This window comes from Mus musculus, chromosome 19, assembly GCF_000001635.26.
Source record: "Mus musculus strain C57BL/6J chromosome 19, GRCm38.p6 C57BL/6J".
In the NCBI taxonomy this organism is placed as follows: domain Eukaryota; kingdom Metazoa; phylum Chordata; class Mammalia; order Rodentia; family Muridae; genus Mus; species Mus musculus.
The window spans coordinates 57,759,592-57,784,305 of NC_000085.6; the positions used below are offsets into that span (position 1 = coordinate 57,759,592).

A 24,714-nucleotide genomic window follows, 5' to 3' on the forward strand; every position below is an offset into this window, starting at 1 on the left:
GCCCACTGCAACTCTTATAAAAGAAAACATTTCATTGGGACTTGCTTATAGTTTCAGAGGGTCAAGCAAGCAGACATGGTGCTGGAGAAATAGCTGAGAGTTTTTAATCTGTACCTGTAGGCAGCAGCAAGAGAGAGCCTCTGGGCTTGGCATGGGCTCTTGAAAGCCCACCCTCCCCCAGTGAGGCACTTCCTCTTCCACATCTCCTAATCCTTTTAAATAGCGCCTCTCTCTGGTGACTAAGCATCTATGGGCTCATTAAGCATCATTCAGGTCTATAAACCCATGAGATCCATTCAGATCAGCACAGTCACCCTCCTAATGCTGCCCTTCCTTTCTTAGCCTGTTGTCTTAGGGCATCAGAAGCTCAAAGTGGCCAAGGAAAGTCTGAGCTTCCAGTTAAGTGTTTGTTAACTCTCATGGCGAGAGTTCAACTCCCTTTATAATCAAAGCTTCCAGACCACCAGAACTTAAGGTCATGAGATCATGAAGCAAAAATATGTTTCTCGTGGGTCCGTAGGAGGGATAGTGAGTAGGACTATTCCTTTCCCATGCCTTGATTTCTGAACAATTCAGTCCTGGTCATGGGAGAAACCATACCATATACTGCCTTCTAGTGAACCACACCCCATCTTTCCAGGCAGCTGCCACCTAATTGGCACTGTAAGTGTATCTTCAAAAAGGCAATTCCATCTTTCTCAGGCCAGCAGCTTCAGGATGGTGGGGAGCATCGAACAACCTACCAGTGGAGGCCATGGTCACGGGCCCACTGTCACACTCTCTGAGTGTGAGGAGAGTTCCTTGGTCAGCAGTAATAGTATATGGAATACCATGGTGGTGAATAAGGCATTCTGTAAGTCCGTGGATGATGGTTTTGGTGAAGTATTGTGTGTAGGGAAGGTAAATCTATAACCAAAACAAGTATTTACTCCAGTAAGGACAAAGTGTTGTTCTTTCCAAGGAGGAAGCAGTCCTATACAGTCAACCGACCACCCGGGCAATGTGCAGTATCTCGGGATCAGTGTCGGTTTCTGCTGTTGGCAGGATCTGGCACTCAGCAGGATCTCTGGCCAGGTCAGCCTCGGTAGTGGATATCCGTGTTGTCTAGCATAAATCTCCAAGTTCCTGACCATCCACTCAGTCCATTGGCTACAGCTCATGAATCAGAGAACAATCACACATCTGACTGTTTCTTCTCCCAAACAGACTGTATGACCTTGTGTACTGCCCACGTTCTGCCCATGGTGAAGCTTTCCCTTTGACATGTGTTTCAGGGTTGTCCCAACCCAGCGGTTGTGATTCTTCCGCCGTTCACGTCTGGGTAGTGCCTGTATAACGTACAGAATCATCGGCAAACTGGGCCCTAGTCATCTCTTCCTCAATCATCTGGTCATAGGGCACACCCCACGAGGCGCTAGGTGCATGCTTGGCATCAGATGGCATTGTAACTGGGGTGGAAACCATAGACATTTGGACAACTTTTTCCTGTAAATCTTGTGTGCCTTTAGGAACTGTTTTGGTCTGACCACGCATACACCACCTCCACTTGTTATGGATTCCTGCTGTGCATGTTCTGCTCGATGGCTTTGTGGGTTAGCTAGCACTCAGCTCAAGATGGGTACCTCAGGTCCATAGTAACTTGGTGGCTCATTGTCAAACATCCAGTTTCCTCTAAGGCTCAAAACTCTGAAGGTCTCTTCTGTGCTTCACCTATAGCAGGGTCTGTCAGAGGTTACAGTGTCCCTATCTGCCACTGACACCGTGTTGTGGTTTTTTTGTTGGTGGGAGGGGCTAAGTGCCAATAACTTATCCTTCACTTTAGAAGAATGTCCCTGCATGTACCCTACCACTGGACTCCCAAGAATTTCACTGAGGTCAAAGGCTCTTGAATTTTGGTTGGATTTATTTCCTATCCTCTAATGCACACAAGTTATCAATGAGTTCAAAGTGGTTGCTACCTTTTGCTTGTTTGTCCAGTTAGCATAACGTCATTAATATAGCGAACCAATGTGATATTATGTGCAAGGGACAGGACTGGAGAGTTAATATTTTTGGGGGTAGCATTGTAAAGGTATACTGCTGGCTTCGCCAACTGAAAGCATATTGTTTCTCCTGGAAAGGCATCAAAGAAAAGGGCATTTGCTAGATTAGTAGCTAGATAACAATACCAGGAGATGTGTTAGTTTGCTTAAGGAAGGACACCGTACAGCAAATTAACTGACTGAGTTTTCAGTAGTCAGTTGTCATCCTTTACAACCCACCTGTTTTCCACATTGGCCAGACAGGAGAGTCGAAGGGAGATGTGGGAACCACCACCGCTGCATTTTCCGAGTCCTTTTTTTTTTTCAAAAAAGATTTATTTATTTATTATATGTAAGTACACTGTAGCTGTCTTCAGACACTCCAGAAGAGTCAGATCTTGTTACAGACGGTTGTGAGCCACTATGTGGTTGCTGGGATTTGAACTCAGGACCTTCAGAAGACCAGTCAGTGCTCTTAACTGCTGAATTATCTCTCCAGCCCCATTTTTCAAGTCCTTAAAGGTGACCTAATTTCTGCAGTTCCTCTAGAGATGCAATACTCTTTCTGATGCACTGTTTTCCTTGGCAGAGGCAACTCTACGGCTTCCATTTAGCCTTTCCAACCATAAATAGCTCCCACAGGTCAGAGGACCAATGTGAAATTCTGCCAACTTCTCAACATATCTATCCCAAGTACACATTCTGGGAATGGAAAATAACCACAGGGTGAGTTTGGGGACCCTCTGGATGTGAGTCGGACTTTGGCCAAAACTCCACCCAATCACCTGACCCCCAGAAGGTCCCACCTTAGCTGGAGGACCACAGTGTTTCTCCGTGACCCCTGGAATAAGCCTCAATTCATAACCAGTATCCAGCAGAACCTGCAGAGTCTATTTGCTAGGTGACAGCACACACAGTGATTGCAGTGACCACAGTCTCCTTCTTTCAAATATCTCATGATTGCTTTGAATTCCTTCTTCCTTCTGACAAGATGGCCTGGAGCACTGACATGGCTTCCTGTGCCCTGAGCACTGCTTCAGCTGCTTCTCTTTCCTGACACCATTCTCTCCCTTCTGATGCAATGTACACACCCGATTGCATCATACTTCCTTCTTGACCAATAATTCAAGAGTTCCTCCTAGGTCTGTGCTCATGTTGACCTGATTGGCCTCCCTGTCCCTGTGGTCACCCTTGCTTCCCACTCTGTGCATTTGAGACCTTCACTGCATTCATGCTAAATTCTTTCCATTTTTTGGAAATGCGTCATCCCCCTTGAAGCTCTAGGCTGTGCCTTTTCTTTGGCTGTTCTTTGCATGTTATTTTCGTTCCTATCACCTTTGTATATCTGCAGGTCTGCTGTGAGCTCATTCAGTCAGGGGGCAGCTCCCTGATCAGCAACTGCAGCCCAGCTACGGTTATGGAAAGACCAAGGCTTGCCTGTGAGTCTGGTCCATGTACTTGGTGTCTGTGACAGAGACTGAGGTCCTGTTTGGTTTGGGAAATGATGTGTTGACAGCAGAATGTGAGACAATACAAGAACGTTTAAAGTTTCCATTTAAGCGAGGTTGGTCAAAGCAAATCAAATTGCCCAGCGTAATATAAACAGGGTTAGTGTTCTGCTTCAAGGAGTACAGGGGTATCTGCTGAAAATTAATACAGTTTATCACACTTACTATCGCAAAATTTTATTAAAAATTTAACAAAGACTCGGTCTACTATCCTTTAGCCAGGATTGCAGAGGTTCTGGTCGACTTTTATTGCCTTTGTTCTCATTGTAGAAATAAAATTATAAAAGACTTATCAAATTAAAATCATACGAATACCTTTTCCTCTGTGTGTTAAAAGCCGTGTTTGATTGCAGTAATGACTGCTGTGAAAATAGACATGTTCTCATGTTTTAGAATGCGTTGTTGGTTATGGAAAATAATTCATGGAATATTTTTCAAGGACAAACTTCATTTCTCTTTAGGCTGCCATAGAATCCGCCGTTCTTTCGTGCTGTGTGTCTGTGTTTGTTATTGGGGTGTGTACCTCATGTTGCTGATGCTTGCTGTTTGTAATAAGAGTCATGATATTCAGTTCCTTGGAGCTGCAGAATGATAGGAAAAATACTTTTGGGTAGAAAATGTGGAGAAATAATGATTTGCCAAGTATGTGAGCTCTGTGTATTCAAAATACTATAAAACCACTGATTGACATGCTCAGGGTCAGAGTGATTAAATTTTAAAAAAAATGAAATAAGAGAATAAAGTTAGGAAATCACTGCAAGGCAGACAGACAGACAGACAGACAATCAGACAATGCATTTCCCATAAAGCAATGTCAATGTGAATTAATGTAGATTTTGTTTCAGGATCCTTGGAGCCCAGAAGCAAGTGTCACATTTGTGGTAAAATAAAATAACAGTCACTCAGAATCCTGCGTTTAAAAAAATCTATCCCTCAGGAACGTGAGGAAGGTATTCTCAGAGGAGCCATGCACTGCCTGGAGGGAGGATATACAAGTGGCCACACCTCCACAGTTCATCACTGGATATGACTGGAGTGCTCCAGCAAAATCTGGATCCATTAGAGATACAGAGAGTCATCTAAACGTTTATATGAGAACATAGCATTACAGCATGAATATTATTCTTTTCAACAATAAGAATTTGAATTTTCTTTAGCAAACCGTTTGTCCTAGGATTCCACCCCAAAAGGTGATCTGGATAAGATACAGTCAGGGTTAGGTGTTGAAACTCCCTCTATTCATATTTTTAGACTTATAGAAAATGGTTTTATCCAAACTTCTGAGTCAATTCAGGCCCATTTAATAAACACTAGAGTGGCCTACCCAGCTGTTTTCTTGATACACCCTTGTGTGTATACAGCTCTCCCAGTTTCATTTCTGTGTCTGTGGTAAAATGCCCTGACACAATGCAACTTTGCTTTACTGTTCCAGGTTTCGTCCTGGATGGAGGTCGCAACTCGAGCCTGTCCACTGTCAAGAGTGGAGAGAAACAAACATGCTCGCTGCTCTGTTTGCTTACTTCTCTGTGCTCGTTTTTTCCCATTTTCCCTCCGTGCAAGGTCCTTGCATGGAGAATGGTGCCTTCTAGTGCTGGATCCATCCAAAACAATTAACTTTCTCTAGGCAATCATTCCAGACGTGTGCACACAGGTCTGCCCAATCTTGACAACTGGTCCTTGAGGCTCTGTGACTGTGTGACTCTAGTTATGTTAATCTATGCTAATCATCACACTAGTCATTTGCTAAGCAGCGTGCTCTAGAGTGTAGTCTACCTTTCCCACTCACCCACAACCCCGCATAAACCACTGTTTAAGCAGTGGAAGGCAGCGATGCTGGTTGGCACATACTCACAGGCTCGGTGATACCGGATCACATGTAGAAAGTTTTAACAAAACAAAAGGTAGAAGGAATTGAAACTACCGAATACCGTGCCTTCTAGTGGCTGGGTCTAACCAAATCAAAACCACTGCCATGATTAGCATTTTACTCTGGGCTCCTCTGACCTCCTCCTTGTTGAGCACCTCAGATTCTCCTCCCAGAAATCCTTGCTCAGACCGGAAGTTATGCTTTCCCTTTTCTACCTAGCTATTGGCTGTCATATCGTCATTAAACCAATCAGGGAAGGCAAGCGAGGAAAGAGCTATATAGGAAAGAGCCACTGAAATTATGTTAGTTTTACTATTGAATTTTCATTAAAATAGCTTCTTTTCAGTAAAGCATATTTTATCGCAGCTGTATTATATTTTTTTATTTATGTGTTTTGCTCTTTTACATATTTTCTTTTAATAATTTATTACTAGCAAACTTTATATGCCCCAGTACAGGGGAACACCAGGGCCAAGAAGTGGGAGTGAGTGGGTAGGGGAGCAGGGTGGGGGAGGGTATAGGGGACTTTTGGGATAGCATTTGAAATGTAAATGAAGAAAATATCTAATAAAAAATTTTAAAAATAATCTATTACTCAATGAAACATACTCATGCGCATGATGCGTTAAACACTGTTCCTGTGGCAAGGGGTCTCACTGTTAGTAAAAGTTGTGATACTTACTCTTAAGGCCAACTTTGTCTTGTGCCGTGAGCATTTGTGTTGCCAAAATTCGCTGCCTATTTTTGTTTATGAAGATTGAGAAATAGTTATTTTAGGCTTTAGAAGTTTTTGTAAGCACTGTATCAAAAATTTTTGTGACTAGGATATATTTCTTGGGCTCCACCTTAGTCCCTTACATTTTATGGGATCATGTTTTCTAACATCGGTATAAATTATTGTGGAAATCAACACATTATTTTATTTTCATTAAATGTTTAATATATCTACAAGAGTGGATGATTTCAGAAGTTATCTGTTTCTGCATACTTAGATTTTACTTTAGTCATTGAGATCCTCTGCAGTTATATTTTATGAATTTACTTAGGTAAAACTTAACGTAATCATTCTAATTTTAAATAAAATTCTATATTGTCTTTTAAAACACTTTATGGTGTCAAAATCATACCATTAACATTCCTCCAAAAAAAAAATCCCCAGGTGAGGGTTAGTCACACAGCAATATTTTATGATGATTGTACATAATCTGGTAAGTAAACCGGAATTTTTCTTTCAGAATGCTTGAAGTCACGCTATTGATTTGATTTTCATGGGCTTAAGTGAAATAGTTTTTTTGGCATCATTGTTTTTATAAGTTATAATTTATATATGAGCCATTCTTGACAGTGAAAAAAATTATTGTAGCCACAGTTGTAATAACTCAAAACCGGAAAGAGTGCATTGAGCTTTTGTTCTGATTCCCCAGCCATACTGCTGCTGATCAGCATTTACATATCATAGTTTAAATTAAATTAAATCAGATTGGCTCTACATTACCTGGCTCTGAGTAAATGAGGTTCGGTAATTCACTATTAAGTCAATCTGCAAAACTGATGCCATAACTTAGGTTTTCTTTTTTCTGAGAGTGCTGCTAAGAACCTTTCCATTTTAGTTCTAATTTCCATCCTAGATGGGTGGTATTCCTTCCTGGATAACAGGTACACTTTACGCCACAAGCTTGGAAAAGACCTGAATCCTAAGCCTGTCGACTGTGATATTTCATCACAAGTGAGTGCAGCACATGAACTGTTTCAGAATGTGTGGGGTGATGCACTTCTGGGTCAGTAGGACTTCGTCAGGATTTAGTTTCACGTGTGTGATCGAGTGCTGATAAATGCCCGCGCTTCCTAATTCCAAGTTGTTCCACTAAGCATAGAAGTCATAGTATTGTTGTTAGTGGCTGTGCTATAAATTATTATGAGCTAAGGATTTTTTTTGTCTTTTACTTTTATAAATGCTTTTTCTATTAAACTCCAGGTCTTTAATCTTTAAATCTGAGCTGCTATAAATTAAAAAGTAGCAGTGAGGATTCATTTTTCTCAATTAAAATTAGGTTAGCTGTGCTTACTTAAAATTTTCTATTTGGAGATATAAATATGAGTAACTCATAAGGAATATTTAAACAGATAAAGTGAACTCTCCAAACCAAAACAGATATTATTACTCAGAAAATGAAAATATTTACTATCTACCTTTTAGAAATAAGGCTTCTGGACTCCTTATCTAAAACGCTGCTATTATCTGGTGCCTTATCTAATGCTATTCTTTACAAACCTCAAATGCCTCTTCTAGATAAGATGGCTCAATGTAAAATCCGTTTCCCAAAGGAAGTTCCTTACAAAGAACATTTTCAACTTTTATAAAACAAGTCTAGGGAAAATTTCTTCCATTTCTTTACAATGGTGTTTAAAGAATTGCTAATTGCCCTCTACAATTTACAGTTTCTATGTATTCCCCTCAGTCAGTGTGTAATCCTGTGCGCCCTTTTCTTATATTTTCACCTTAAAGAGCCCTGATAGTTTTTACATATCATATTAACTATTGATTTCTATATAGTATCATCTTAATACTAATTTTTTAGATTAAATACTTCATTGTCTATTGCTGAAAAATAGCTCTTTGTTTTAAATAGTATGTCAGTAAATATCTGGGTCTTATTCATTTTTTTGTAATCGTATCTCAAAATAATTGATTCAGTTGAAGTATATATTCAAATTTATAACCAGCCACACTGTGTCAGGTAATATTTAAGGCATTTTACATGATTCATTTCAGTTACTCATATGCCACGAGGTAAATTTATTATTATATGAACTTGATGAATGGATAGACAGAATAACTGTGCCGTTTCATTCCGTACAGGAGATGAAGTTAGGAAAAATGATTCCATATGAAAGTCCACTCAACTACTAGTATAATTATTTGTTGAATTTTATTAATAGTGATGTTGAACACTAACCATGTGTAAAATATTTCCATGTTTTCTTACTAGAAGAAAACAGATAAGAATTTGCATGCGTACATATATTTTTATATGTGGTACCGTGATTAAGAAAGGTTTCTGTGGAAATCCTCTGAGCCATGTGAATGAGGACTCCATGGGCCTAGACCACTCCTGGGTAGACAGAACGGTTTATTGGGGATCAAACTGCCATGGCTGTTTCTGGGGGGCAGGATAAAGTGGGGGTTGGGAGTGGGGAGAGAGAAGCAAAAGCTGGTTCCAAAGCAAGTGCATTCCATTTTAGATGACAGTGAGCCAGGTGGGGTCCTTTGAGGCTGTTCCTGTTGGCCCAAACTAGATCCCTCTGACCGCATTGGTGCCCTGGGGGCAGGCTTAAGCAGCTGTCCTGGGAGCAGGCTAAGAGAGAGTTAGGTAATCAGGACTCAGTCTTAGCAGAGATGTTTTCTAGGTAGCAGACTGGCCTAAGAGATTCCCTTGTATGCTGAATTTAGCACTGATTACCCAGTTCCTTCCCAGTCCCCTTCCGTTTACCTGCTCAGAGTCCTTTTATTTAGAACATTGCCACTAGCGCCGCCATTTTGGAGCCTGCTTCCGACTGAACATTCCAGTTTACAAGGAAGCCTCCAAGAGAAAATAATGTAAGGGACGAGAGGGGACAGGAGGGGGCAGTTTGTGGCAGATGAGGTACAGAGTGCTGCTAATTCGGGGAGCTGACAAAATGTCATTAGGAGAGAGGGATGGAGGGAAGCAGAGAGGAAGAGAGGGGAGGGGTTCCAACTTAGCAGACCGCTATATGCACTTTAAGACGGTTGGCATCCCAACGAGAAGTGATGGAGAAACACAGAAGAAATGCAAGCGTGGGTATGAATGAGGCGGAGACAGATGTCCTCAAAAGCTTCTCATCTGCATAAAGAATGCCACAGCGATGGTGGGGGCTAAGAAAGCAGCCAAGTGCATTAAGCTAGGAGAAAGCCATGGGCGCCCCAGTAAGCCATTTCTTAGCTCTAAGTGTGATCGAAATGATCAGTTTTACGAGAGCATTTGAATACTTAGAATGAGAGTAATCTGTGTAACATTTGTGCAGCGTGGTCGGGGTGCTCTTTCTTATGCTGTATCCCAGACAAATGGCTTTGTTAGATGATCCACTTCCTACTTTAGCATTTTAAAAACATACTGCTTCGTCAGTTATTCACAACATTTTAATCAATAAGCACTATGCTAATTATTGGGAAGAAGTCTATGCTCCTAGGGTAGACTATCGTAGTCGACCTTAGCACATAATAATTTAAAAGAACCCTTTATACTTATTTTTAAAATTAAATAGGAATATATCGTATCAGGTTTTCAGATTTCCTGCACAAGACCTAATCCGTTTCTTTCCAAGGTCTGGCTAGTTCTCTGACTTCCATTGTATAAAACTGTTTTCTGTCAGCCTTCTGAATCGCCATAATCCAAACAGCGACATGAATCAGCCTCGTTCACTTCCAGGTTGTCAGATGACCCTGATAATTTCAGCACATCCCTGCATGCGTTTCCAGTTTGTTTATCTCCAGTGTCGTATTAGAACCTAACTATGCATGGCGGGCTGACATTTTGCAAAAACACATCAGCGTGTCCTTTATAAATAAGAGCTGCTTCTTTAAAAATTTCTGACATTTTAGGGTAAATATCATGTTGCGGAAAATTCTCTTTCCAAGTACACTTCATACAACGTCTTTAAATCAGATCATATGATTGAAGACCATCAATTGTAATGAATTCATAAAATGTAGTCTCTGTCAAACTCTATTTGAGATCTCAGCACACACACTTAGGTGTTAGGGTGGAGTGAGTTTTCACTGGCTTCCAGCTGAGCTCTTTTGGTGAGCTGTTGTTTCAATTACTCAGTAGAGAACAGAGGTGATTGTAAAATCATAGCATAACCCGTCCTTGATTTGGATAGTAGTTCTTTGAACTGTCACTTGGTGATGTGAATTAAGCTGTTACAGGGTAAAGAAAACTAAAGGTTCAGTTATACTAGCCAGTGTTTTGAAACATTTAAATGTAAGGCGTATAAACATGTAATATTTTTCTTTGGAACGACCACAGAAAGTCAATGGAAAATATTGATTATTTATTGTGAGCTGTGTTATAGCTATGGCACCAGTCAATGGAAATCTTTATAATTAGATATTTATAGATTTTAAGATTAGAAATATTCTGTATCCCGAGGAAATACTTTTGAGCAAACTACAAGTTTAGAATTTTATTCTTATTGATTGTTTCTCTGTTCCTTAAACGTGGTCCGCTGAGCGGTCATCCTGGTAAAGTAATCTCATATACTTCTGTACGTAAAGAAATGGTGTTTCAGATCTGAGCAAGGCTAGCTTGACATTAATCTCAGGATTTAGTAAGTGGAGGCAGCGTGGCTTGGAGTACAGGGACATCCTCAGCTTCTCAACGACATAGAGTGTTTGAGACCAGCCTGAGCTGGGGAGGCTTGCCAGAAGAAAGGAAACAACTGGCTAGGTCAGGGTGTCTTAGTCAGGGTGTCTATTCCTGCACAAACTTCATGACCAAGAAGCACTTGGGGAGGAAAGGGTTTATTCAGCTTATTCTTCCACATTGCTGTTCATCACCAGAGGAAGTCAGGAGTGGAACTCAAACAAGTCAGATGCAGAGGCCATAGAGGGATGTTCTTTACTGGCTTGCTTCCCCTGGCTTGCTCAGCCTGCTCTCTTATAGAACCCAAGACTACCAGCCCAGAGATGGTCCCACCCACAAGGGGCCTTTCCCCCTTGATCACTAATTGAGAAAATGCCTTACAGTTGGATCTCATGGAGGCATTTCCTCAACTGAAGCTCCTTTCTCTGTGATAACTCCAGCTGTGTCAAGTTGACACAAAATTAGCCAGTACAATTGACCCCTTGTCAACTTGACACACAAACACATCACTAGTAAGTCTCAACCCTTACATTCTTATTCATCCCCTAAATAACTTTAAACGTCCCACAGTCTTTACATAGTCTTAAAATTTCAATCTCTTTAAAATAACCATCTCTTTTAAAATACAAAGTCTTTTTACAATTAAAAGTCTCTTAACCGTGGGCTCCACTAAAATAGTTTCTTCCTTCAAGAGGGAAAATATCAGGGCACAGTCACAATAAAAAAAAATCAATCTCCAACCATCCAATATCTGGGAACCAACTTACAATCTTCTGGGCTCCTCCAAGGACTTGGGTCACTTCTCCAGCCATGCCCTTTGTAGCACATGCGTTTTCCTATAGGCTCCAGATGCCTGTACTCCACTGCTGCTGCTGTTCTTGGTGGTCATCTCATGGTACTGGCATCTCCAAAACACTGCATGACCCCTTCAGTCCTGGGCCCTCAATTGCAACTGAGGCCGCACCTTCACCAGTGGCCTTCCATGGCCTCTCACAGTGCCGAGCCTCAGCTGCTCTGCGTGACCTCTTCATGCCTTCAAAACCAGAACTACCTGGGTAACCCTTACACATTACGAAGTCCCACTGCAGCAGGAGTACAACCTTGGCTATCTCTGGAACACAGCCTCTTTGTGCTTTCAGAAAACACTTCCCAGAAGATGTCACCTCAACGATGATGATCTTTTCTTCTTCTTTTTTTTTTTTTTAAATTGGATATTTATTTCATTTACATTTCCAATGCTATCCCAAAAGTCCCCCATACCCTCCCCCACCCACTCCCCCACACCCACTCCCACTTCTTGGCCCTGGCATTCCCCTGTACTGAGGCATATAAATTTTGTACGACCAATGGGCCTCTCTTTCCACTGATGGTCGACTAGGCCTTCTTCTGATACATATGCAGCTAGAGACACGAGCTCTGGGGTACTGGTTAGTTTATATTGTTGTTCCATCTATAGGATTGCAGATCCTTTCAGCTCCTTGGGTACTTTCTCTAGCTCCTCCATTGGGGGCCCTGTGATCCATCCAATAGCTGACTGTGAGCATCCACTTATGTGTTTGCCAGTCCCCGGCATAGTCTCACAAGAGACAGCCATATCTGGGTCCTTTCAGCAAAATCTTGCTAGTGTATGCAATGGTGTCAGCGTTTGGAAGCTGATTATGGGATGGATACCCAGATATGGCAGTCTCTAGATGGTCCATCCTTTCGTCTCAGCTCCAAACTTTGTCTCTGTAACTCCTTCCACGGGTGTTTTGTTCCCAGTTCTAAGAAGGGGCAAAGTGTCCTCACTTTGGTCTTCGTTCTTCTTGAGTTTCATGCGTTTAGCAAATTGTATCTTATATCTCGGGTATTCTAAATTTCTGGGCTAATATCCACTCATCAGTGAGTACAAATTGTGTGAGTTCCTTTGTGATTGGGTTACCTCACTCAGGATGATGCCCTCCAGGTCCATCCATTTGCCTAGGAATTTCATAAATTCATTCTTTTTAATAGCTGAGAAGTACTCCATTGTGTAAATGTACCACATTTTCTGTATCCATTCCTCTGTTGAGGGGCATCTGGGTTCTTTCCAGCTTCTGGCTATTATAAATAAGGCTGCTATGAACATAATGGAGCATGTGTCCTTCTTACCAGTTGGAACATTTTCAGGATATATGCCCAGGAGAGGTATTGCTGGATCCTCTGGTAGTACTGTGTCCAATTTTCTGAGGAACCGCCAGACTGATTTCCAGAGTGGTTGTACAAGCCTGCAATCCCACCAACAATGGAGGAGTGTTCCTCTTTCTCCACATCCTCGCCAGCATCTGCTGTCACCTCAACTTTTGATCCTAGCCATTCTGACTGGTGTGAGATGGAATCTCAGGGTTGTTTTGATTTGCATTTCCCTGATGATCAAGGATGTTGAACATTTTTTTCAGGTGCTTCTCAGCCATTTGGTATTCCTCAGGTGAGAATTGTTTAGCTCTGAGCCCCATTTTTTAATGGGGTTATTTGATTTTCTGGAGTCTCTTCTTAATCACCGCTAATTTCTTAGCTCCAGCTAACTAGCATCAATAGTCCAAGTTATGCAAAGGTTTCACTTTAGTAGTTCTGGTATCTTGTTAATCACAGCTGATCCTTCAGCCCCATCTAACCAGAACCACAGAATCTTCCCAATCAAAATAGCAATGGCCCTGAAAAGAGTCTTTAATTTTCCCTCTGAAATTTCACAAGCCAGACCTCCATCTTCTGCACTGTTCTCAACATTACCTTCCAAGCTCCTACACAACATCTGACAGAGCTCTTAACAACAAATGTATCTTCAAGCCCAAAGTTCCAAAGTCCTTCCACATTCCTTCCCAAGACATGGTCAGGTTGTCACAGGAATACCTCACTATGCTGGTACCAATTTGTCTTAGTCAGGGTTTCTATTCCTGCACAAACTTCATGACCAAGAAGCACTTGGGGAGGAAAGGGTTTTTCAGCTTACTCTTCCACATTGCTGTTCATCACTGAAAGAAGTCAGGACTGGAACTCAAGCAGGTCAGGAAGCAGGAGCTGATGCAGAGGCCATGGAGGGATGTTCTTTTCTGGCTTGCTTCCACTGGCTTGCTCAGCCTGCTCTCTTATAGAACCCAAGACTACCAGCCCAGAGATGGTCCCACCCACAAGGGGCCTTTCCCCCTTGATCACTAATTGAGAAAATGCCTTACATTTGGATCTCATGGAGGCATTTCCCCAACTGAAGCTCCTTTCTCTGTGATAACTCCAGCTGTGTCAAGTTGACACAAAACTAGCCAGTACAGGCATCAAAATACATTTCTGAAATCTTGTTCTAAAGTATTTTATGCATTTTACAATTCAAATTAATACCTTATTAAATAGAAACATATGTTTTACACTCAAATAAATATTCCCCATAGCATTAAATCTATCATACATATCAACATTATAAATAAATAAGAGTAAATCATTTTAAATATTTTTTTTTGTCATAGTATCTTAGGTGTTTTTTCTCTTTATCTTTATGGCGAAAGCCCCAAGAATACTCTGGTGCTAAATTTTGCAGTCGATTTCACTCCAAAAATTTAATTAAATTCTTTCTACTACCATGTACCAAATATTGTTTGAAGCGTTGTATCAGTAGTGTAAAATAAGAATAAATTCATTATGATCATGGATCCTATATTTAGTGGAGAATCTTCACATTAGCCTCTAAATAGATTATTTTGGATTATAAAAGTTGTTTGTATAGTACTCAGAGTAAGAAGGAAGGCGCCCGCTTTAGATGAGTGTTGTTACAGAGTGTGATAGCCATGGCAGGATGCAGATGATCAGACATCAACTCTTTGAAAACCAGCTGCCCAGAATGGATTGAAATGACCCCCTCCGTTGCCTTTCCTTCCTTTGGAAGGCCTCCCTATCTCAGTAGGAAGGGCTTGAAGTTGCAACATGGTGTTCCAGTTGGGGAAAGATGAGAACAGTCAGATATATTTGAACCTAATAAAACATTACATTTCATCAAAAGATGGCCTAGTCGGCCATCACTGGAAAGAGAGGCCCATTGGACACGCAAACTTTATATGCCCCAGTACAGGGGAATGCCAGGGCCAAAAAGGGGGAGTGGGTGGGTAGGGGAGTGGGGGTGGGTGGGTATGGGGGACTTTTGGTATAGCTTTGGAAATGTAAATGAGCTAAATACCTAATAAAAAATGGAAAAAAACCATTACATTTCTTCTGTTAACTTTTTATTTTTTGTAAATTTTGCCTGTTTTGAGACAGTTTTCTGAAAGTATGCGTTCATAACCTAGCCATGTAAATACAGCATAGAGATTTTTTTCCCTGTCCTTAAGTCCTTTGGCGCTTACTACAACACATAGTATAATTATTACCATTAATTGGTTCCTCCCTAAGTAAGAATTTTAAGTTTTCAATCAATATATTCACATACCTGGTACGAGACCCTGAATATGATAGATTCTTAGTTTGATAATCAACTTATGAATAAATTAACATCTTTTAAGTGGGCACCTTGAGTTGTAATCTATTTTCTTCTTCATGACAGGATATTTCAATCTGAACAACGTGTAAGGCAAATTTCCTGTTTATAGTTTTAGTGGTTTGGAGTCCATTAAGAAAGTGTTGGCATGTGGTAAGGACCTTTTTGTTGTGTTCTATCCTGGCAGGATCCATTATGTAACAAGGCAGAGCGAATGGGTCCATGAATCTCTGCCTCTTCTTATAAAGCCACCAGTACCATCGTAGGGCTCACTCTGTAATTAACCCAAATCCTGTATGGGCAGTACTGCCAATGGACAAGTTTGAGGACTTATGTTTACAGCACATCATGTTAGGGACACCTAGGTCCTTCAATTTGCCTCATCTAACGTTATTTCTGAAAGCTAGTGTGGTGTCTGACAGTGGGCTGCACGATTGCAGTGTAGAGATTTCCATGGCTGCCTGTTACAATATTTTCTACAGAAAGTTTCCCGCGAGGAAACATTTTGAAAGTCTGGTACAATAGTCTTGAGTCTGCTTTGAGCAGCCAGTTTGCAACCTGTAGCGTCTGTTGGTTGCCTAGCACAAAACTGACATGCCCAGTCTCCAATCGTTATTAAGATTCATTATTTTGCAACCTGGAAATGGCTCTGTGGATGAAAGCACTCGTCCCGTAAGGGTGAGGACTTCAGTTTGGATTCCAGCACCCATATAAAATTGGTGGCTCACTTTGGTCTTCCTTCTTCTTGAATTTCATGTGGTCTGTGAATTGTATCTTGGGTATTCCGAGCTTCTGGGTTAATATCCACTTATCAGTGAGTGCATACCATGTGTGTTCTTTTGTGATTGGGTTACCTCACTCAGGATGAAAGATTGATACAATCTAGTGTGTCATAAGACAATAACTAGAATAGCCTAGTCTAGTTCCATCCATTTGCCTAAGAATTTCATGAAGTCATGGTTTTTAAGAGCTGAGTACTGTTCCATTAGGTAAATGTACCACATTTTCTGTATTCATTTCTCTGTGGAGGGACATCTGGGTTCTTTCCAGCTTTTGTCTATTATAAATAAGGCTGCTATGACCTTAGTGGAGCATGTGTCCTTATTACAAGTTGGAGCATCTTCTGGGTATATGCCCAGGAGTGGTATAGCTGAGTCCTCAGGTAGTTACTATGTTCAATTTCCAAGGAACCACCAAACTGATTTCCAGAGTGGTTGTATCAGCTTACATTCAAGCAATGGAGGAGTGTTCCCTTTTTTCCACATCCTCTTTAGCATCTGCTGTCACCTGAGTTTTTTATCTTAGCCATTCTGACTGGTGTGAGGTGGACTCCTGTTTTGATTTGCATTTCCTTGATGATATTGAACATTTTTTTAGGTGCTTCTCAGCCATTCTGTATTCCTCAGTTGAGAATTCTTTGTTTAGCTCTGTACCCCAATTTTTAATAGGGTTATTTGTTTCTCTGGAATCTAACTTCTTGAGTTCTTTGTATATATTGGATATTAGCCCTCTATCAGATGTGGGATTTGTAAAGATCTTTTCCCAATCTGTTGGTTGACTTTTTGCATTACTGACAGTGTCCTTTGCCTTACAGAAGCTTTGCAATTTTATGAGGTCCCATTTGTCTATTGTTGATCTTACAGCACAAGCCATTGCTGTTCTGTTCAGGAATTTTTTTCCTGTGCCCACATCTTCAAGGCTCTTCCCCACTTTCTCCTCTATAAGTTTCAGTGTCTCTGGTTTTATGTGGAGTTCCTTGATCCACTTAGACTTGAGCTTTGTACAAGGAAAGAAGGATGGATCAATTTGCATTCTTCTACATGCTAACCACCAGTTGAGTCAGCACCATTTGTTGAAGATGCTGTCTTCTTTCCACTGGATGGTTTTAGCTCCTTTGTCAAAGATCAAGTGACCATAGGTGTGTGGGTTCATTTCTGGGTCTTCAATTCTATTCCAATGATCTACCTGTCTGTCACTGTACCAATACCATGCAGTTTTTATCACAATTGCTCTGTAGTAAAGCTTTAGGTCAGGGATGGTGATTCCACCAGAGGTTCTTTTATCCTTGAGAAGAGTTTTCTCTATCCTAGGTTTTTTTGTTATTCCAGATGAATTTGCAAATTGTCCTTTCTAACTCTGTGAAGAATTTAGTTTGAATTTTGTTAGGGATTGCATTGAATCTGTAGATTCCTTTAGGCAAGAGGGCCATTTTTACTATATTAATCCTGCCAATCCATGAACATGGGAGATCTTTCCGTCTTGTGAAGTTTTCTTCGATTTCTTTCTTCAGAGACTTGAAGTCCAATATTTGTTACATCAATTCTGTTACATGCCCCATGTTTTAGACATAATTTTTATTATATTTTCATTTCTATTTCTTTGTTTTCCTCTAACACTATGATGAAGATGTTTTCTTCATTACCATTCAGTATGGGAAAACTGAGATACACAGCTCTACAGTTTCCTAGAACATACGAGGCAACTCTGTGCAGTGTCATTTCTAATGCGTTCTTCTCCACTCAGCCGCCATGCTATCGCCCCATGGTGTATAGTAGTTCCGCAAGAAAGATTATAAAAAGAAGTGGCACATTGTTTCAGTGTACAGAACAAAATGTGTGCATGCGTGTGTTTTCCTGGTTCCTTATAAAATAGTAAGTCTCAACCATGTTAACTGAAAACATGATCATTATTAAGGAATTTCTTTGGAAGTTTCTGTGCATTTAATATGTCTTCTTATTTCATGTGCAACTCCCAGCTAACGTTTCTGACTTGATTTTACCATAGGTCTTAGCTGCTCCATATCATAATCTGAAAAGCAGTCCTCATTAGTAACTCTGTAATGCCCTCATTAATGATTAATCGTTTGCAAGTAAAGCTTGCACGTTAGCATGCATTTGGTTTATGCATGTGTGCTTACGTCTTAATGTTTTCAGATTTAGAAATAACATGTTTGTAAATACTGTGAGACATCACTACAGGGTTTGAAGAATTAAGGTTCAGTAAACTTCAAACTTTTTCATATTTTGATTTTTCAGATTGCGTTTTCACAACACAACACAATCATGGATCTCGTGCAGTTCTTTGTCACCTTCTTCAGGTAATTGGCTTTTGCTGAGTTTTAATCCGTTAATCATATGTGTGTGTTTGTGTCTGTCTATGTGTGCATGTGTGTGTGTATGTTTGTGTGTACATGTATGTGTATGTGTGTTTCTGTGTGTGTACTTGTATGTGTGTGTCTGTGTGTACATGTATGTGTGAATGTGTTTGTGTGTGTCCATCTCTGTGTGTGTGTTTATGTCTCTCTGAGTATGTGCATGTTTGTGTATGTCTGTTGTGGTAAATCTCCAACCCAAATATTCCCTGGCAATAAAAGCACAACTCAATATGAATACAAGCTGTGCTCCTAGATTGGGCTGATCTACCACTACATTACCATCTTTCCCATTCTATGAGACCCCTTAGAACTTGTGGATTCTCTAGGCCATGTGCTTCTGTTCTGCTTTCCTTCCACCTCCCCTCCTGTTGTCCTCTCTCTCTTTCTCTCCCAAAACCTTCTGTTCCACCTTCTCCTCTTTCTCCACCCAATCACCTGCTCTAACCTTAACTTTACAAATTAAGGTGGGAAGCAGGTTTACAGGAAATCACCTAAGTGCTGACTCACTCCTTGTTCACAACCCCTCACAGGAGAGGAGAATTATCATCAAATATAATTAGACCTTGGGCTATCTGCAACATATGTCTGTCTGTTTGTGTTTGTCTCTGTGTGTCTTTGTGTGTGTATGCATATGTCTGTGTGTGTTTCTCTCTGTGTATGTGTCTCTGTGAGTTTGTTTCTGTGTGGGTCTTTGTGTGTCTATGTGTGACTGTGTGTGCATGTCTGTTTGTGTCTGTGTGTACATGTATGTGTGATTGTGTCTCTCTGTGTGAGTCTATTTGTATATGTGTTTGTGTTTGTGTGTGTGTCTCTGTGTGTGTATGTGTATGTCACTGTATGTGTTTGTGTCTCTGTGAGTGTCTGTGTGTGTATGTCTATGTGTGTGTGCTCATGTGTGCGTGTTTGTGTCTGTCTTTGTGTACATGTATGTGTATATCTATGTCTGTATGTGTACATTCATGTGTGTGTGTGAGTATTTGTGTGTCTGTGTTTGTATGTCTATGTATGTATATGTATGTCTCTGTGTGTGTTTGTGTGTCTGTGTGGGTGTCTGTGCGTGTATAGTCTGTCAGATCATATTTGTCCATTGCTTATCTTATTATTCCATTTCCTGGATGCAGATTATGTGTGTCCATTGAGCAGATGGATTACACTTGCAGTGCAGTTGTGTAAGATTTTTTTATCATGCTTTGTGCCCAGTGAATTCAGTAGAAAGACAACTCAGTTTGCATTCACTTTTCATGAAAATAATTAAAACTATTTTAATTAATGAAATGAATAGCACTCATACCTCCTGGGTTAGTTAAATCTTCTAGGTTGAATCAATTCAATTCATTATTGACTAATAACATGTGTGCTTAGTGATGTGCCAAAATGTGTTTTGACTTAGAAAACATTTCTGCTTTGAATGGGTTTCTAATCTAGAAATACTACAAATGACTTTGAATATAGTTAAGTTCCCAGATCAGTAGTTAAGTAATGTATTAAAGTAAGTTCTTTTTTTAAAATTTAATTTTTTTTAACACTCAAGATTTTATTCCCCTCCTGGTCCTCCCTCTGACTGTTCCACTTCCCATACCTCCTCTCCACACCCCACTGTCTCCATGAAGATGTCCCCACCCCCAAACTTTCCACCCAACCAGATCTCTAAACTCCCTGGGGCCTCAAGTCCCTTGAAGGTTAGGTGCATCTTCTCTGACTAAACTCAGACACATCAGCCTCTGCTGTATATGTGTTGGGGGCCTCATATCAGCTAGTGTATGCTGCCTGGTTGGAGTCTGAGAGATCTCTGGGGTCCAGGTTAATTGAGACTGCTGGTCTTCCTACAGGGTTGCCCTCCTCCTCAGCTTCTTCCAGCTTTTCTCTAATTAAACCACAGAGGTCAGCAGCTTCTGTTTATTGGTTGGGTGCAAATATTTGCATCTGACTCAGCTGCCTGTTGGGTCTTTCAGAGGGCAGTCATGATAGGCCCCTTTTTGTGAGCACTCCATAGCCTCAGTAATAGTGTCAGGAGCTGGGTCCCACTTTGGGCCTGTCACTGGACCTTCTTTTCCTCAGACTCCTCTCCATTTCCATCCATCCATCCAGTTCTTTCAGACAGGAACAATTATGGGTCAGAGTTTTTACTATGGGATGGCAACCCCATCCCACAAGTGATGCTGTCTTTCTGCTGGGGGTGGGCTCTACAATTCCCTCTCCCCACTCTCAGGCATTTTATCCAAGGCCCCTCCCTTTCATTCCTGCGAGTCTCTCACTTCCCAGGTCTCTGGTGCATTCTGGAGGGCCCCTCCAAGCTCCTACTTCTCGAAGTCGCCTGTTTCCATTCTTTCTGCTGGTCCTCAGGGTTTCAGTCCTCCCCATATCCCCCAGTACCAGATCATGTTCCCCTCCCCCATCCCCTTTTCCTTCCAGGTCTCTCCCTCCCAACTTGTGATTGCTTTCTTCTCCCTCCCAAGTGGGACTGAGTTGTCCTCACTTGGGCCCTTCATCTTGTTGACCTTTTTGAGTTCTGTGGACTGTATTTTGGGTATTCTGTACTTTTTTTTTTTTTTTTTTTTTTTTTTTTTGGCTAATATCATCCCGTGTGAGGTAACTCAGACCCAAAAGGACATCCATGGTATGTACTCACTAATAAAGTAAGTTCTTAAGATATAAATTCCAAAGGTAAAATACTTTGGAAAATGCTGTGTATTGTAATGTGACATGGACAACTGCGGATTTATTTATTTTTTTTAACTGACATTACTTCTCAGAGGCTTTGAGATGCCAATTGACATGTGTCTCTTTATGAGAGGTTAGTGGTCATAGTTCTCAGAAGCACAGTAACCTGCAGGCACTCTTGTCTTGTATTCATTCTCATGGTTGTAAATGAAGAGATACTGGGCTTGGGGACGACGGTGTTCCAGTTAGACCGTCTGTGCTATGGAATCTCAGCTAAGTTATATTCTAAATGTTGTCTTGGATGGGTACTGCCCAGTGGTGTCCTCTTGGCTCTTCTTATAGAAGACACACACAGCTGCACACAACTTCAGAACAGAGTGAAGTATGAATTTCACTCTGCCCACCAGTTTGTTTGGTTTGACTCGGCCATCAAGAAGCCATAGTACCTCGTTTCTCAGCATGTGGTTTATCATCCCTGTTTCCAAATGCCAGATAATCAATCCCTTCTCGGTATTTTATTCAGGTTTTTATATAATCCCTAGGTTCCTGTGTCGTCACAGGAGTCTAAAAATGCTTTATGTTAAGAGATAGTAAACTTTTCAAAGTTGATGGGCTCTAATGCCTGAGGAGCCAAGAGCCCTGTGGAAACGAAGCGGGTGGTGGTGATCCATCTGTGGGATGAATTTAATCTGAGAACCTGATTTTTCCAGTTTTTGAGCTATCTCATGCCTGAGTACATTTACTAACTAGAACTCAGCTTCTCTGGAGAAAGGATTTTCTGTCACCCATTCACTGGATGTTCTTTATAATTGACCTGAAATCTATCTTCCTGTAATCTCCTTTTGATTCATCCATAGGGGCACTTACATAACACATCTGATCTCCCTCTCCACCTGCTGTCCAAGAGTTTAAATTCTTGTCTTCACTTTTCACCTTCTCTGTTCCTTTACCTACCTTTTCAAATTCGATTAGTCACTGTGCTCTGAGAGTAAGCATGTTTGCCTGTGTGTCTGTGTGTGTTAATGTTAAACTATAATGTTTAACACTCAATACCGTCAGTGTACCTACCTGTCACGGCTGCAGAAAAGTTATTTATACTTCACATATTTCTCTTAAAGGTGAAATTTGAAGAAGCACTGTAAAATAAAGTATGTTTTATAATTTTTATTCCATACAATACAATGAATTTTAACAATAGTGACAGATTCTGTATATTTTTAGAGAACACTAGAAGTTACAATTGAATGAGCATTATTTCATGCATTAAAATAAAAACACTTGATGCAAAATAGTGTGGATTGACATATATTAGAATGTTAAATTATGTGTGAGAATTCACAGGTGAATGTACATATAAATTATTTAAATGTTAGATGCTTGGAACTTCTGATTTTGTGCGTATATTTCAGTTCAGTAGCTCCTTTATTAAGCAAAGGAAAGCTAGTTCAGTGTGCACCATTTATTAGAGATGATTCTCTACTTTAGGTTAGCATTATAGACAAGGTGAATTAAAATATTCTAATCAGTATGTGAAATCAAATATTTTTGACAGGCTCTTTGTCATTTAAATTTCTTCTAGTAGTGAAATGTAAATTAGATAATTTAAAATCATCCTATTGTTAAGCAAATACGTGGACAGACTATTTTGAAGTGTATTAATTTACTCTCTTCGAAGGCTACCATGAAATTTTAGAGAAGGTAATGTTTGTGGACATCCTCCAGTCAGGCTGTTGGCCCCTGTTGCTGGTGCTAACCCAGTTACTGGGTCAGCATGTGATCGAGTGAGCCAACTGCAGCTTAGTCCTCCTTCTGGGGCCATGGCTCAAATACTGTATCATGATGGTTTTACCTTCTTATTCTGGAGACTTCTGATGGCAAACGCAATTGGGCCAGCACTAGGGAAGTCATTTATAGACATGGCTTGGCTCCGATCCCAGCTCTTCCCACCCTCTTAAGTAGGTCACCCAGCTTCTCAAACTCTCAGTCTTTTCATATTTGTAAGATCTAAAGGTTCATCTTATTACTGTTGTGGTATGTGATAAACATTTTACTAAATGATTATAGAAATGAGTGGAATTTTTTTTACAATATTTTTCTCTGTTATGTAAAATGGAATAGCAAATGGAAGCTGTCATTGTTTTTTTCTTACTTGGTGTATTTTACTGTGTAGGATAGGGTGTAATTTAGCAATTACTCAACTTTCATATGTTGTAATTAGACCACATTTAAATGAGGGAAGTTACTGTTAGACAAGGTCATAGACACTGTTGGCCTCCTATGAGCTGTAGAACATCAGTTGAAAAAATACTAAACAAAGAATTCTCAACAGAGGAATACCAAATGGCTGAGAAACACCTAGAGAAATGTTCAACATCCTTAGTTGTCAGGGAAATGCAAATCAAAACAACTCTGAGATGCCACCTGACACCAGTTAGAATGGCTAAGATCAAAACCTCAGGTGACAGCAGATGCTGGCAAGGTGTGGAGAAAGGGGAACACTCCTCCATTGTTGGTGGGATTGCAAGCTGCTACAACCACTCTGGAAATCAGTCTGGCAGTTCCTCAGAAAATTGGACATACCACTCCTGGGCATAAACCCAAAAGATGCTCTAACATATAAGAAGAACACATGCTCCACTATGTTCGTAGCAGCCATATTTATAATAGCCAGGAGCTGGAAAGAACCCAGATGACCCTCAACAGAGGAATGGATACAGAAAATGTGGTACATTTACATAATGGAGTACTACTCAGCTCTTAAAAACAATGACTTCATGAAATTCTTAGGCAAATGGATGGAACTAGAAAATATCATCCTGAGTGAGGTAACCCAATCACAAAAAATACACATGTTATGTACTCAGTGATAAGTGGAAATTAGCTCAAAATCTTGGAATACCCAAGATACAATTCGCAGACCACATGAAACTCAAGAAGAAGGAAGACCAAAGTGTGGATACTTCAGTCCTTAGAAGGGGGAACAAAATACTCGAGGGAGAAAATACAGAGTCAAAGTGTGGAGCAGAGACTGAAGGAAAGGCCATCCAGAGACTGCCCTACTTGGGGATTCATCCCATATACAGTTACCAAACCCAGACACTATTGTGGATGCCAAGAAGTGCTTGCTGACAGGAGCCCGATACAGCTGTCTCCTGATAAGCTCTGCCAGAGCCTGACAAATACAGGGCAGATGCTCACAGCCAACCATTGGACTGAGCACAGAGTCCCCAATGAAGGAGTTAGAGAAAGGACTGAAGAAGCTGAAGGGGTTTGCAACCCCATAGGCTGAACAAGATCAACCAACCAGACCCCTCCCCCTTACCCCCACCCCCACAGTGGTTGCTCCCAGGGACTATAACATCAACCCAAGAGTACACATGGAGGGACCTATGGCTCCAGCTGCATATGTAGCAGAGGACATCAGTGGGAGGAGGGGCCATTGGCCCTCTGAAGGCTGGATGTCCCAGTGTAGGGGAATGCCAGGATGGGAAAGCAGGAGTGGACTGGTGGGTGGGGGAGCACCGTCATAGAGGCAGGGGTATGGGGGATGGGATAGGGGGTTTCGGAGGAGAAACCAGGAAAGGGGATAACTTTTGAAATGTAAATAAAGAAAATATCTAATAAAAAATTCAAAAAAGAAAA

At 40.9% G+C, this 24,714-nt stretch overlaps 1 protein-coding gene across 5 annotated transcripts in view; it reads left to right on the forward strand.

Moving 5' to 3' along the window:
- Atrnl1 (attractin like 1) overlaps positions 1-24,714 on the forward strand; it is a 522,384-nt gene that overhangs the window by 148,632 nt on the left and 349,038 nt on the right. For 4 of the 5 annotated variants that reach the window (XM_006527049.3, XM_011247244.1, NM_181415.4 and 1 more), the window contains one exon: positions 18,293-18,354. In XM_006527049.3, coding sequence (XP_006527112.1) covers positions 18,293-18,354 — 62 coding nt within the window. Of the gene's footprint in view, positions 1-10,184; positions 10,225-18,292; positions 18,355-24,714 lie in introns of those variants that run through there. The other variant, XM_006527051.3, reaches the window with a different exon arrangement.